Source organism: Catharus ustulatus, chromosome 1, assembly GCF_009819885.2.
Source record: "Catharus ustulatus isolate bCatUst1 chromosome 1, bCatUst1.pri.v2, whole genome shotgun sequence".
In the NCBI taxonomy this organism is placed as follows: Eukaryota; Metazoa; Chordata; class Aves; order Passeriformes; family Turdidae; genus Catharus; species Catharus ustulatus.
This window is the reverse complement of record NC_046221.1, coordinates 68958281-68974254: the sequence shown is the minus strand read 5'-3', so window position 1 is coordinate 68974254 and position 15974 is coordinate 68958281. Positions and strand designations below refer to the sequence as shown.

General features: G+C 41.8%; 1 protein-coding gene across 1 annotated transcript in view; it reads right to left on the bottom strand.

Moving 5' to 3' along the window:
* Positions 1–2881, bottom strand: part of LOC116994675 — a 58050-nt gene extending 55169 nt beyond the window's left edge. The window contains exon 1 of the mRNA XM_033056598.1: positions 2831–2881. Coding sequence (XP_032912489.1) covers positions 2831–2842 — 12 coding nt within the window. The 5' untranslated portion in view covers positions 2843–2881. The remainder of the gene's footprint in view (positions 1–2830) is intronic.
* Between the last annotated feature and the right edge of the window lie 13093 nt (positions 2882–15974).

The following is a 15974-nucleotide window of genomic DNA, read 5'->3' as shown; positions in this document are numbered from 1 at the left end:
AGGAAAATCGGGAATACCAGAACCTGCAGCACTTGCATCTGCGGGAGAGCAGCGAGCACCACAACAACAGCAGCAGCAGCAGCAGCAGCAGCAATGGCGAGGGAAAAAACCCCTCATTTATAACCAGTGACAACTAAAACCTATGAAGTTTTTAAAAGAATGTGATTGTTGTCAAAAGGAATTGGGTACAACAATGCTGCGTTCAGCTCTGGTTCCACTCAAAGCCGTGGCTGAGGGGCTCTGGGAAAGCTGCTGGAAGGCTGGTGGGCACAGACCAGCAAGAAAGTGAATTTTGCATACTGTACGGATCATCGCTCAGTTCAGGGCAGTCATATTGAATCTGTGATCAACCAATTGTGCTTCATGAAACCGTCAGCCCTCATTTATGTCTAGCTGTTTTCTTCTGTCCTGCTGTAAACAAGCTCTGCTCTGAGCTGTCTTCCTACCCTTATCTGCTTACGAAGATCACACAGACAGACCTCATCAGCAGCCTTAGAGTTAAAGTTAAAGTTACTGCTTCCAGACAGCAGTCCCCATGCAAGCTGGAAGTCAAAAAGAAGAGCAACTTTGGAATGACAGAGTTTTAGTTCCTTTTAGGAAATGCATACCTTAGATTCATACACATACTGGCATGTTATGTCTCTTTCATGAAATTAAATTAGGTGTTCCTAATATGAACAACTGTTTCTAACATCAGCAAACTAGCTCAGCAGATTCATCCATGGTTTTTTCTGTGGGTTGGTTGTCTTGTTGTTGGTTGTTGGATTTTTTTGCTGTTGTTGTTTTTTTACCTTTGGGGCCTTGTTTGAATACAGCCAAAAGAGAAGTAGCTGGAAATATTGTCAATCTGGTAGGGCTCCAAGAACCTAATAATGCCTGAAATGCTCTAAGGAGTATAACGATGGTAAACAGGAACAGGTATGTTGGCTTCTGTTCTCATTCACTTCAGTGAGAGCATTAGCGTTTCAACAAAAAGCAGAGCATAGTTTTAAAAGAATGATCCTCTCGCATAAAAAGGGATGCACATATTCCACTGTGAACGCACTCACACACACACAAATGCATTAGTTGGTATTTACAGCATTTAATTCTTGCAACCAGCTGCTAAGTCCCTGTTAAGGCTTTCCTTTATGCAGCTGGAGCTGGAACCTTTTCCTTTCTCCCAGCCTATTACTTTGTCTGTTTAAGGGATGGCAGCCAAAGAGAAACAGCTTGGTATTTGCACCTGTCTGCTTTAAGCACTCCATGTTAGATTTTTTAGAGAACAAACTCGTCATTGCTAAAAAGAATGACACCTAGTAGGGTCAAAGACGTTTTTAGCAGACTCCACAGCAATCAAAAATAAATAAAATTAAATAAACAACCCCACACTTTGTTTATTGTAGCTAGACAATGAGGGTAAAGGAAAAGGCTCGTTGTAAAAGAGCAGCCTAGTGTGTAGGTGGAAGATGTAACCCTGTGTGTCTGGTCTAATAGAATACCAGGCAGAGCTAGGCAGGAGTGAACCTGCACGCTGCCCACGCAGGAGCACGTGGGGAAAGCTTTTGTCTCTTCCCCTATAAAATGCAGAAACGCTTCAGAAAGCAAATGTGTGCAAAGAATTCTTCTGAATTCCTACATACCTTTTGAGGACCCACAGAAAGCTTTGCTACCAAGAAGGTCAGACCTATGAGAAAACTGTTTTCATATTATTTAAAAGAAGTGTATGCTCCATTCATGGGTATGCTCAGAGGAGTGCAAGTGTGGCCATACAGAGCCCCACTAACTGGAGTGTGAATCAACAGTGAGGGTGTGCATCAGGCGAGTAACCCACGTGTAATCTTTCAGCTTTACACAAACTATCTCAGCACGCTTGCTTCTTGCTAGAAAACAAACACAGTGCTTTCAGTCAACTTTCATTTACAACTGCACTGAAAGAAACAACAATCTCACTGGTGTATTAGGTCAGTTACTAAGAAGTAGTCTTTTTATTGCTTCCTCTTAAAATAGAAAAGCCCTCAAAAAACTCAAGCTACAGAGCTGATGACAAGAACAAAAATGCCAGTGGAATAAAAAAAACTAGGAGGGAAATAAAACAAAGTAAAAGATACAATTTATTAAACAAAACATTGGTGCTGCATTTTGATTTCATAAATTGTCCCCATTTGTACTTCCTGTTTAAACAATAACTAACATGATGATGGGTTAAATGAAGTTGAGATTGTCACAAACATGGCCTCACTAGTAATTAATGTAGTTTAATATGGTTGTTGGCACACATCTCACATGACAGATAATGTTCCAACATGTCACTGATAGGACCTTTCAGCACAGCTTTAGGAGATCTACCAGGCATTGCTGAGGTTGGTTGGGTCAAAGGGTTGAACCATGTGTAATTCAGAACAGAAGAGGTCCCACGGTCACTCCACAAAAACAATTACACTACTTATTTCACTCCATCCCTTGCCCGAAATTCACAAGCCTCACAGTTTCAGCGCAGTCAATCTCACTCTGCCCTGGGGCTACGAGCCACATGAAAATATGTGGTGCTGTGTTTATAAATCTAATCAAAAATAGAAACAGTAGACAAGCACAATGAGGTCCTACTATGGATCATGGGAATTCTCTAAATTCTGAAGGCACTTTTGTTTAACTTCTGTGGGCCTTCTCCTACCATTACATTGTCTGGTACTCTCGTTAATCATCTCCTTGACTTGTCAATGCTATAAAGAAGCCTATGCGTCTGCTGACTTCCCTCCCATCACACTACAAATAATATTATGAAACAGCAATGCTAGGAATAGTCCCTTTGACTTTTCTCTTTGGAAAGCATGGCTTTTTCTTCACTTACCTCTTTCTCCATACCAGCTTGCCCTTTCTCAGACCTGTAGCAAAAAATGCTTCCTCCTGCAACAAAGGAAAGACAGTATATCCGAATTTTCAGTCTGCAGTTCTTAATACCACTAGGTTTAACACACAGACTTGCAGACTACAAGCCCATAAACCTGCTGGGATTGGGGGGTGGGAGAGGGGGTTCTTTCCTGATGCCATCCCCTCTCTGACCTTGTCAAAGAGCAAAGGGATGATGTGGTGCTGCTTCTTCATTTCTTTTTGAAAATGAATTTTCATTGGATCATAAAAAAAAAAACTGCAAACAAACATAAACAAAAAACCATAATTTAAGATAAGACAAAGCAATGCCAACAAAAACCTAATTTTAAGTGGAATGACTCCAGAAGTAGATAAATTCTACCACCAGAGAGTAACTACTAACATGACACAGAGTTTGCTATAGAATACTCCTTACCTGAAGACTACAGTACCCAAGTTTTCAAACACAGGAACACTTCTGTAATCTGGCATTTACATGGGTCCCACTTGTGCCTCATTCCCTATGCTGGGATCTCCGTTGAAAGGAGGAAAATTTTCCTCTACTTTGGGGTTATAATTATCAAACATACAATAACTTCACAATTTATATATCATGTCAGCAAAAAAGTCTCAATTTATACCAGTTACTTTTGTCTCTGTGTGGGAATACAATTTATTCATTCAAAATGGCCAGACAGGTTGCCCCTGTGCCCACTGAAATCAATGGCAATACTTAGGCTGACTCCACAGTGGCAGGACCTGACCCACAATGAATAACAAGCTTCTTCCTTGGCCGGATTTTCCCTTGTGCATTTACACAAATACACTTTCAGGTTACTTTGCTGAGCCCAAAAACAAAACAAGACTTTGAACAATTAAAAATATCCCTTCAGAGTTCCTCAGAAGCCATAGGCGACCTTCTGGGTCAGAAGATGCCCCGTACAAAGTACATGTTTGGCCCCACTTGAGGAAACTCTCTCTCCTGAGGGCAACAGGCAAAGAAATGTCTGATTCTGGGTATGTGCTTAGATTTCATTGAAATCAATACAATGGACAGTGGACAGGGCCACGAATGCGCCACGGAAAAAGGCTGCATTGTCACTCCAGTTTCTCACTAATGAATGAAGGGCTGAGCTTTTGCCCAGGCTTTGCTGATGCTGAGAGCCTGCTGACCTTTGCCATCACTCCTTGATTTCAGCGCCCTTCTTGGGGTGCCAAGGCCATCGAAGTGATGCTGGGGGCTGTGAATCCAGCAGCTCCTGCTCCTCCTAGAGCCAGCCCTATCCAAATAGCCTCTGCACCACAGCCCACAGCTGTTGCAAAGCTCTCTGCAAGAGAGGCACTGTGCAACATTGAAAATAAAGCCCCAGCGAGACTTTGCAGATAGGCTCAAATCATGTACCTGGTCATTGTATGTCTCAGAAAAAAACCCCAGTTCCAGTTCCAAAATCTGGGATGGCTTTTCAGGACAAGGTAGTATGTGCATTTATTTTCCAGCTATTGGAACTGTACATCCATTGGATGCAACAGGTAACTAGTTTCCAGCTCAATGGCATGGCATATGGCTTGTTATGACACAAAGTGGAACAGCAAAAAAGAATCACTGTATGAACCAAAAGCAACAAAAGAGCTCCTTTCCTCTTCAAAGGAGAATGGTGAGAAGCTGCCAGAAGAAAAGTAATCAAGACATAATCTGTGAATGTAACATTTTCATCCATGGTAAACATCTGTGCATTGTAGAAGAGCCAAAGATGCAGCAATAAGGACTTGCAAAGCCACAACAATCCAGGAATCCAAACATTAATGGGAAGACTTGGACCTTCATCTTAAAAAATATGATTGATGAAATAAGGACAGCAAAGGCAAAGATAGATAAACGAGTTCAGGATCTAAACACTGATTTTCTTAGAGTTTGAGAACTTCCTATTATTTGGGTTTTCCAGGAAATTTTTTGTTTGTTTGCTTTGGTGGGGGACACTTTATTGTTTTGTTTTTTTTTTAAATGAAGGTGTTGCACATTGCTTTTCCTTTTTTCTTTATAGCATCAAACACGCAACACATTCAACACTGCATCAACTGGTGCTGATTGTGGCCTTAGTTAACCTCACCAGCCTATTTTCTTTATCTGGATAACAGCTGAATCATTAGCATTAAACTAGCTTGCAGTTCTGAGAGGATACAGCAAAAACAGAGTACATGATCTTCTCAGCAATCAAAACATAATATAAAAAGTATTTGTCATCATACCAGGTATTTTATTTCATACCTGACTGATGTATTTTGCATTAATTAGGGATGGACTTATTTTTATAAGTTCATTTGTAGTAAAATGGTAAAACAAAACAATTACTTCTAAGTTCTTAAACTGGATATTCCACACTTTCTTCTAATTTTTTACCCAATTCTGCTTTTTTTTCCCCAAGAGGAAAAACTAAGGATGCTAAATTAAATATGCAATATATATTGATAACCTTCTGTAGTGAAAGTAATCTATTTTAAATGCAAAAAATGGAGGAATTGGAGAGATGCACAAAAACACTCTTTTAGCACCACAACCCTATTAACAGGCTCCCATCAACAGCTACAGATCTGGGAGAGATGAAAACAACACACTTTTCCACTGGAGCATGCTCAGGTACACATTTCTCACAATATTTTACGCTGTATCAGCCACCAGAAATCACTCGGACCAGTGTACAGCGGTCTCACAAACACAGCCATAGAATGTGCAGTTTTCACCAGGCTGCCCTGCAGAAGGAAAGAACCCTCCTGTTCCAGCTGCATGTCCAGAATGTCCCCAGAGCACACCCCAACACATGGGCACGTTATCACTGGCCAAGGAGGGCAATGCCAGGCACAGCTGAGGTGCTGGAGGAGAACCAGCAGGTTCACAGCAGAGTAGAAAAGCAACAGTTTGCCACCTGTCCCTGTTCCTCCCTCGCCTTCATCTGGGGCACCATTCATCACACGCTAAGAAGCAGTGCTGTGGGATCCCCGTGCCACAACAGCAGCAGAAACCACTGAGTAAATGATAACCCTAACAACCCTGCCTGCAATTCCCTTTGGATTCTCTCATAAATGCCAGGTAGCCAGCCTTGGTTTTGAGGAAATATTTCTTCAGGTGAAAATTGCACCTCCAGTGAAGAGAATCCATCAGTCACTTAAATTCAGCAGGACTGACGTTTGGAGCCAAAAATACTGTGCTTATCCTCCTTTAATCAACAGTTTTGGGAGCAGGTCCTTCAAAGTAATGTCAGATCCATGCTATATATTTTTTTAATTTTTCCTTTTTTTTCCTGAAATTTATAAAGAAAGGCACTGCAATATATCTTTATAAGATAATTAACACACTCAAAATTAGGCTCACATTCAATTCCTTCACTTGATAGGTTTTGATGTTCTTAGCCTTTTTCTGTGTGCCTGAAAAGATGGACAGGTACATGGTTTTTCCGCTGATAAACCTCAGTAGGCAGCTAAGCACCACTCAGCTGCTCACTCGCTCTCCCTTTCAGTGGAAGAGGGGTGATAATCAGAAGGTTAAAGGTACAAAAACTCATGGGTTTAGACACAAGATAGTTTAGAACCATGGACTGATTTGAGTTGGAAGAAACCCTAAAGATCATCCAATTCCAATCCCCCTCCCATGGGCAGGGACACCTTCCACTAGACCTGGTTGCTCAAAGCCCCATCCAACCTGGCCTTGAACACTTCCAGGGAAAAGGCATTGACATCTTCTCTGGGCAACTCACCAACCTCCAGTAAATAATTTCTCCCTGATATCTAATCTAAACTTAATCTCTTTTAATTTGAAGCTTTTCCCTTTTGTCCTGTCACTATGTGCTCTTGTAAATAGTCTTTCTCCATCATTCTTGTAGTCTCCCTTCAGGTACTGAAAGGTCATGATTAGAATACCCTGAAGCTTTCTCTTCTCCAGGCTGAACAATCCCAGGTGCCTTAGCCTTTCCTCATAGGAAAGGTGCCCCATCCCTCCCATCATCTTGGTGGCCCTTCCCTGGATTTGCTCTGACGGGTCCATGTCTTTCCTCCTATGCTGGGGGCTCCAGAGCTGGATGCAGCACTCCAGGTGGGGTCTCACCAGTAGAGTAGAGTGGTAGAATCACTTCCTTTGCACTGCTGGTCGTGCTGCCTTTGATGCAGCCCAGGATATGATTGGCCTTCTGGGCTGCCACAGTTTTTTAAGTGAGGGGAAAAAAAGACAAGGGAATAGGGAGGGAACCACAAGTAAACAGTGATGCAAAAGAAAACAATTGCTCACCACCAACCTACTGATGTCCAGCCAGTCCCCAAACACCTTTCACCCACTCCCCTCACACTCAATTTTATTGTTGGACATGACATCATATGTTATGGAATATCCCTTTGGTCAAATGGGGTCAGCTGTCCCAACTTCTTGCCCTCCCAAACTCTTGCATAGTCCCAGCCCACTCACTGATGGGGTGGTGTGAGAAACAGAAAAGGTTTTGACACTGCTATAACAAACCGAAAACACAGCCCCACACAAGTTACTCCGACAAAATTTAATCTCAGCCCAAACCAGCAACTCCTGTGGAAGCTGGAAATACCAAAATTTTAGGTTTTGTGCCATCATTCCAGTCTTCCCATTTCCCACCAAAGGGAAAGCACCACACATGAACATTGACCACGGTGCTTCAGAGTCTGGCTTATGGATGACCATCTCCTGATGAGGTCCCAGGGCTCATGCCTAAAAGTACTGAAATTTTTTTGTGATCTTCACCTGGAAGTCATTATTGAGGAAGGAACAAAACCAGCCTCAGCCTGGACAAAAAGTTTTCCAGAATGGGATGAAAAGCTCCCAGTCTTTCTTGCCCGGCTATTTTTTTGTGGTTTTTTTTTTTGGTTTGTTTTGGTTTGTTTTTTTTTTGGTTTTTTGCAGAGCTGTCCACTGCAAGACTTGGAGATGGCTCAGATTAAGATGGTAGCAGGCAACAGGATTGGGACAAAGCACAGTAAGTAGATCATGCTCCTCATGGTCGTGGTCAAGCCAAAAATTCTTTTTCCTCCAGATTTCCAGGCGCAGTAATACTCCACATTACCTTCGTGATTCTACCAGCCATGACAAATTTCTGCACCCCACTCTGGATGCAATATCATGGTATCGGGAACCTCAGCACTGGCACTGTCCTTAACTTTCCCTTCCCACCCACATTCCAGCTCTTAACCAGCAAAAAGAGAAAAAAAAGATTCTTTTCATTACAGAAAGATTAGTGACTTGTAATTTTTAAATTACATGGCCTTCACATTACAGAAGAATGTTAGTTAGAAGTGCTGAGCTGCAATTGAAATGCTGGAAAAAAATGCTCTAGAGACAAAACTAGTGAATGATTTTGTATGTGCAGAAAAAGCATTGTGAATTCTAAGCACACATCTAATGCAAAGGTAAATAAAAAAATCTAAGTATGAAATACTCACTATCAGTCAACATTTGTGACAAGAGCCCCAACTTCTTTTTAAAAGTGTTTCAGAATTTCCTCCATAATTTATTTTCATGATACAAGTGGTTTATTTTATGACTTTATTTTGTATTTGCCATAGAGTTTAGTACTTCATCATGAACATTCACTTTTCATTTTCTGGTTACCACTACTACTACAAAGAAAAGCAAACCAATCAGAAGATATTTTTATGCACCCTGCAGTTTAGGGAATCAGCCTACAATGATTGGAGCATTGTTTTCCAAGAAAATTTCACTGTAAATAGCACAATCTGCTCTAGGAAAAATTCAATTTTGCTGTTTGTTAGTTCAAAGATCAAAATTTCAAATATATACATATGAACGTGTACGGTTAGAGGAATTTCTCTCTGAATTAAGCAAGAGTATAAGCAAGGACTCACTGGAAAATACAGGAAAAGACTTCTTGTAAAAGTTGCACTTGTTACATACATCACTTCAGATATCAGTACTGTTGCTAACAGATCAGGAGAGTTTTCTTTCAGTCAAAGAGACAGAAATCATACTGTATGAGCAGTCCCAGAAGGAATACCTCTAGTTGTTCAAAACATATTTCACTTGCCTCTGGCAGGAGTCTCTGGATTAGTGTCATATACGTGTCAACATGAAACAACATAGGCTACTTGTTCATACATTCCCATTAGTCCCCCTTATATCAGCCTATATGCCAGCTGACACTGACTATATATATATATGTATATATATATATATATAAATATATTCAACCCAGTCCTCTGTCAGGCACTTGTTAATGAGACATAACCACCAAGTACAAGTGAAGGGAAACTGCAGCTATGGCTTCACAACTGAGAAATTGGCACAAAATAGACAGGGAATTAGGAATTAGGTATGCATTTCAAATTTGCATACCACTAATTAGAAATGGCAGTGTATAAAGTCACAATTTTTTTACTTATAAGCAGAGTTGTAGCTGGGGTTTTAAGACCCAGTTAGCTGATAAGACCTAGATGCACATAGTTCAAACCTGAAATGGTTTGCATTAGCTTCCAATCAATAATAGCAGGAAAATTGTGCCTGGCATGTTTTAAACTTGGTATCTTCAGCCAGCACAGCTAGGTGTGAAGTTTCTTTGTCCCATCCAGGAAATCAGCAATTGAAATTCTGACTCTAAGATTTGAATTCTTGCACCAAATCTCCCTTTGAAATAAATGTTAGTGACATTTCATTTATTACATGTGAAAAACAGCTACCTCAAGACCTCGAACAAGCAAATAGTCAAACATGACTGCTTCCAAATTCCTGCATTTTGGGATAGATGGCATGTCCAATAGGCCCAAAGCTGCTTTCTAACCACTGGAGAAGCTGCAAAATTAATATGTCCTCTGCACAACTTCCTCTGATAGAGTAGAAGAGTCAGCAGCATTCCCATGACATGCTCTGCTTGGTGATGCAGCAGCTTAACAAATTCCTGCTGTCTGCCCCTTCTTCTCTCCAGCCATTCACTCCTCTCTTTGCAAAGCATCTCACTGAAGTCTCATTGGACTGTATCTACTGTAGATCTAAGCCAGGTTAAAAATACCTGTCCCTAAAACACCTCTTTTTTAAAATTATTTACCTTGAACAATTTCACTGGTTCTGCACGTGGTTGTGCCACTACAGCCAGGGTACAACAAACTCCATCAAGGAAAAAGATTATCCTTAAGTGAGCTTTCCCATCAGAGAAAACATGGACTAAAACTAGATCCCCATAACACATTAAAGTTTACTACCAGCCCCATAAACTATGACTCTGAAAATATTTATGTTCCTCCACCAGCACAACAAAGTGAAAAACTATACTGATTGATTTGTGAGACTTAGAATAGAATCTACTACCAATAGCATATTGCAATAGTTACAGCTAATTAAAACAAATAGAAAAAAAAATAATAATTAAAAAAAAATTTAAAAAACCTTCAATGAGGTAGCATCCAGCAATGATTTGAGGATTTAAAAACAGGAAGGAGACACATTAGCAGGTGCAGCAATCCAGCACATATCCAGAGATGATGCCCAGACACTGTGTATGTGTCTTCTCACCTGTCCACCGCCTTGGAGGAGAGCAGGGTAGCCCTTCTTCCTCCTCACACACTCACACATTTGGGTACAGCTTGATGCCCCACACCTACTTCTCCAGTTTTGGATTTGTGCACTCTGGAAGTAAAAAAGCAATGAATTTGCCTTTCCACACACGGTCATCCAAAGGCTTACAGACCAGTGAAGTTTTTTAAGGTCTAGTGGCATACTAACATTTTCAATAATCTGTCTTAGAAGAGACACTTTCACTTGACAAGTGGGTAAGTTGAGCCAGAAGAAGCTGGTTTTTTAGCATCACTTGCTATATTAGGAGAATAAGTGAGGTTTGGATTTCTTGGCTTTTGCTGTCTTGGGTCACACCCAATCTGAAAATGGACTTTAATACTGCATTTTTCACTACTTCACAAAAGGGTTTTAAGACCAATGCTACAAAGCATGTAGCAATGTAGCATTACTCAAGCACTACTTAAATGAGTAGTAGTCATTTAAGACACACAGGTGCATTGATCACCTAGTTAGGATTTGGTTTGGACAATTAGCAGAATTTAAAATCATCTTGCATATTGAGTAGAAGACATTAAACTAGGAGGAAGTCTGTAATTTATAGGTCTCAATCCTGAAAAATATTTATGCACACACTTCCTCTTTGCATGAGTTACTTTATTGAATACTGTAATGTATAAGCTCACTCCCAACTACTCTTTGTAGTAAGAGAATGTGTGAAAATTTCTGCACAACTGAAAAGATTGCACTTCATTTTTTTTCTGACCCCTCATCCTTCTCCCTCCCTATCTCAATTAAGGACTTGAGGAACTCATTTTAACATCTTTTTAGTGATTTCAGGTTGGTATAACTTCACTGATTCGAGAGAACTATTCCTCATCTGGTGAATATGAAAACAGTTTCAGATGCTTACTGCTGATCAGTTACATTCTAAAAACTAAAACCACTGAAGTGGACATAAGATAGCCCAAACACTAAGCTCTTTTTCACCAGAAATTTCAACGTTTTTTTTCATACCCTAATAAACTGAGGGTTTTCTTATGCAATTTTTAACAGCAGACAATGCAGAGTTTAAAAGGGTGCTGCTATAACATGAGATTGTGTACAGTTTATTGCCACCCTAATTAATTCCTATTCGTTTATTGACCAGGAATTATGTCCATTTATTAACTACCTAAAAGAATCCAAAAAATTAAAATTGACAGATGAAAAATCCTTACCAGTTGTCATTTGCTAATGCTTTTTCTTCAAGTGAAACCCATTCTGGCCTGGTTTACTACCTACCTCAGTGGAGCAGCGGTAGCTTCCAGCTATCAATAAGTAGCAAGTTTTGAGACCAGACTGATTTTGCCACTGCAGACTGTCCCACTGCAGCCTGCATGGTGCTGTGCAGAAGTCAAATAAGGCACTAAGCCCACTGGAATCAATGAGGAGAGTACCACTGGGTCTGGAAAGCTTGAGAGCATGCTGTCAGCGTACTACACAAGTCTCATCCAAAATGTAGGGACAACCAGAAATCTCAGGAAATCCACAGAAGTTGGTAGAAACAGCAGAAGTGACCTTTGTGAAGTTCTAATACTCACGGAGATACATCACAGCTTGGACAGCAATTGACAAGAATTATTTACATAAGGTGTCCATTCTGGATTATATTTTCTTGTGGGTTTTTCCCATGATAGCTGAAAACATTTAAACTAGCATCATTGGTTTACTTCCTTTCCTTTAAATCAATTCACCTCCTAAACTGTTAACACCAAAACTAAACAACAATTTGCATATGGTCATGCTAAACTGTTGTAGATTCAATCCCTCCCTCAGACTTCAAGAGATTATTGAAAGGGCTAACACAGTCGTGATCTACCAGTAAGTGGGTGATTCTGCACAGCGTCACCTTGCCTCTCACACCAGGACTTGGAAGAAACCTTCAGCAGATCTCTCATTTTCTTGAACCAAATTCATGTGAACCAAGCCCATTTTTCATCTGTACTTGACAGAAAGTATAGAAAGGTAGTAGGAATAAAATGCAGAGTATAATGCTCAGAATGCCCCTTTCAGGCCCTGGCTCACTGATGTGGTCTTCCTAGGCAAGACTTTTCATGTTGCAAGTGGAAACTGTAGCAGAACTGTGGCAACTATATGTGGCTCTTTGTCCCAGAATGGGTGGATTTATTCTCTTCCATTTTGACTCATGAATCATAAATGGATGACATTTCAGTTTGAAGTTATTGGTATTCCCATAGATTAAGTTTAAGACTTTGGATACCTACTTCTTGCATTTTACATTTTGATGAAGGTAATCTTTAAGATGAAAAAGTAACTGTTCTTCCTTAAGATTCATAAAGAATGCCTAAAAAATCAGTTTTCTTTTTTCCTTTGTTTCATCTTTCTCCCCTTCTTCCCCCCATGTTTTTAATATCTGAATTAAGAATGTAAAATCTTGTCATTCAAGAGATTTTGTAGATGCTTCCAGAGCAGCAGACAGCTGAACTAGGAAATACCTTCATCTGTTGCATGAATGAAGCTGCTGGACTTCTCACATGCATCCCTGCAATTGGTTATTGGGTGTTTCAGTTAATAAAGACCAAAGAAAACATAACAAAGATGATCACAGGAGTTTATGCTTCAATGAGCTGTGTGTGGGCAACTCACTCCTCAAGCAAAATCCATCAGGATTCTGTGAGATGCCAAAAATCCTCTGCAATAGCATGAATGCAGGACTTTAGGCTGAATTTAACGTGGAGCCCATCCTTTAACTGTCTGGCCACATGCAATTCCTTCAGACACTAAATTGCATCAGATGAACACATTCCCAGTGTCATTTTATATGAATAATAAGGTATTGTAGTTTAATACCAGCCAGCAGCCAAGTCCCACACAGCCACTCACTCACTCCACCACCAGTAGGATCAAGGAGAGAACTGGAAGGATAAAAGGCAGAACGCCCATGGGTTGATATAAATACAATTTAATAGGGAAAGAAAAAGTAGCTCACACCAACAAAGCAAAATGAGGAAATAATTCACTGTTTCCCAGGGGCAGGCAGGTGCTCAGCCATCTCCAGGAGGGCAGGGCCCCATCACATGTAATGGCTGCTTCAGAACACAAACACCATCATTCCAAACATTGCCCCCCTCCCCTTCTTCTTCTCCCCAACTTTACATACTGAGCATGATGCCACACAGTCTGGAATATCCCTTGGGTCACTTGGCTCTGTGTCCTCCCAGCTTCCCATGCATCCCAGGTTTCCTCAACAGTGTGGCAGTTCAAAAAGCAGAAAAGGCCTTGGCTCGGTGCAAGCCCTGCTCAGCAATAACAAAAACGTCTCCATATTATCAACTCAAGCTTTGTTCAGCACAAATCCAAAACAGCCCCATACCAGCCACTGTGAAGAAAATTAACTTCCCTCAAACCAAAACCAGCACAAAAGGAAAAACTGGACATTAAAGTTTGTCTCTGACCTTGAGGGCTTCTTTCTTTCCCCCGTACTAAAGCATGACAACTTATCTACTAGAACAATAAATATCATATTAGCACTAGCACTCAGTAGCATACTATAAGCTTCTTAGCACTTCTGCCATAAAACACTGTTTCATGCCAATAAAGTAGACTTATCTATGGTATTTGGCTAGAGATTCTGAAGTCCATACTTTTGCATGGAAGGAAAGTGTTTCCTCTTGCATGCAAATAAAGTATTTAAGGTAGTGGTCTTATGAAGCAAACAATGACACTTCACTGCATTGACTCCTTTTTTCCATCAAACATTTATGACAACAAAAGCACAGAAAAGCAACAGCGCAGATCAGAGCCAGGAGTCCTCTTGGTCATCCCATCAGGAAAAACAATAGACCTATTCTTCAAAAGACTTGTTTTGTCCACTTATAAGAGTTATAACCATTTTATAATCTTTAATAATGAATTCTAAGATGGGTTCACCTCTAACAAAAAGTTGGATCTGAGTTCACTATCCCATAGATCCCAAAACAAAGCATATGCAGATAATTAATGTGTTAAAAGGACTAACTTTTTTGTTTTTCCTGCCTTCCCTTACGCAAGCAGAAAAATCACAGGAAGGAGACAAGTTTCAGGAACCAAGATATTCTACTTGAATCAAAAAATTTAGATACAGTTCTTGGTTTTGATTCAGGTTCACTGAGTAATCTTGGACATGTCTCCAAGCTTAACTGCTAAGATTGATGGATGGCAATGGCATGGACACACAAGTTGGAAAAGCTATCCAGACTGGGGGACCTGATTCAAACCCTCAGAGCCTATCACGCCTGAATCAGAAACTAGATTTTGAAATAGCCACTGGGAATACATGCTGGCAGCAAAGCCATTCCCTGGAGAGGAACTTATTTTGACACTTTAGGAAAAGTTTCAGGAAAGAAAACAAAAGCTCTGCCCCAGTATGACTGGTTTGGCACAGGATTTACAGTAATTTCACGACTACAAGGCGCACCCTTTTGACTAAAATTTTCCCCCTGAACCCGGAAGTGGGCCTTTATAGTCCGGTGCGCCTTATCTGATGTACAAAGTTGCGACATTTGCCACCCTGGAAGTGCGAGCCCGCAACAGTCCCCAGCCAAGCAGAGTCCGCCTGGCAGCGGCATCAGGCCAGCTCCAGGCCGGGACGAGCCCAGTGGCATCGGGGCAGCGGCCGCGTGGGGGAGGGAAAGGGCGGCGGCACAGCCCGGGCGGTGGGGCAAAGCCGCCGGCATCGAGGAGGTGGCCCCGCGGGGTGGGCCCGCCGGCATCGGGGCATCCCTGCCAGCATCGGGGCGTCCCCCGCGTGGGGCAGGCCTGCCAGCATCAGGGCGGCTGCCGCACAGGGAGGGAAAAGCCGCCGGAATCAGGGCGGCCGCCGTGCGGGGGGAGGCCCGCCAGCATCGAGGCAGTGGCAGCGCGGGGCGAGCCTGCGGCATCGGGTCACCCAGAGCGCCAGGGAACTCCTGGAGCAGCAGGGCCCCAGGGATGCTGCACGGAGCAGCGGCGGGCATAGTCCGGCCCTGCCGGGTACAGACAGGCCCGGGGGCCCATGGCTGCCGGGTTGAGGCAGGGCCTCATCCAGCAACCGCACGGGGGGAGCTGGGGGCGGAGCCTCACTGCAAAAAAAAAGTGCACCTTATAGTCCGGTGTGCCTTATCTGATCTACAAAGTTATGAAATGTGCCGGTTCCCGGGGGGGTGCACCTTATAGTCCAGTGCACCTTATGGTTGTGAAATTACTGTAAGTTTTTCCACACACTCAGCCATGGCTGCACCTGAGCTACTGGGGTCATTGGTTGCCTGTGATGGGGAAAATGCATTTTTAGAAATTAAAATGGGGTGAGAAGGAACATAACCTAAAGATTTTCTAAAGGTAAAACCCTTACTTCAGATCCAATGAAGAACAAGTCTGTCTGGCACCCTCCAAAACAAATCTCACCCTATAAGCTGCCATCTGGATGCAAGCTGACCAGGAAGACATAATCTCCCTTCTCCTGAAACATGCAAGCTATGAGTCTCGACGTGATGTTTGCACTTCATACCCTATTCATCTACTAGGAAACAGCTTCCTTTGGCACACAGGGAACAGGAACAAGCTGGTTTCATAT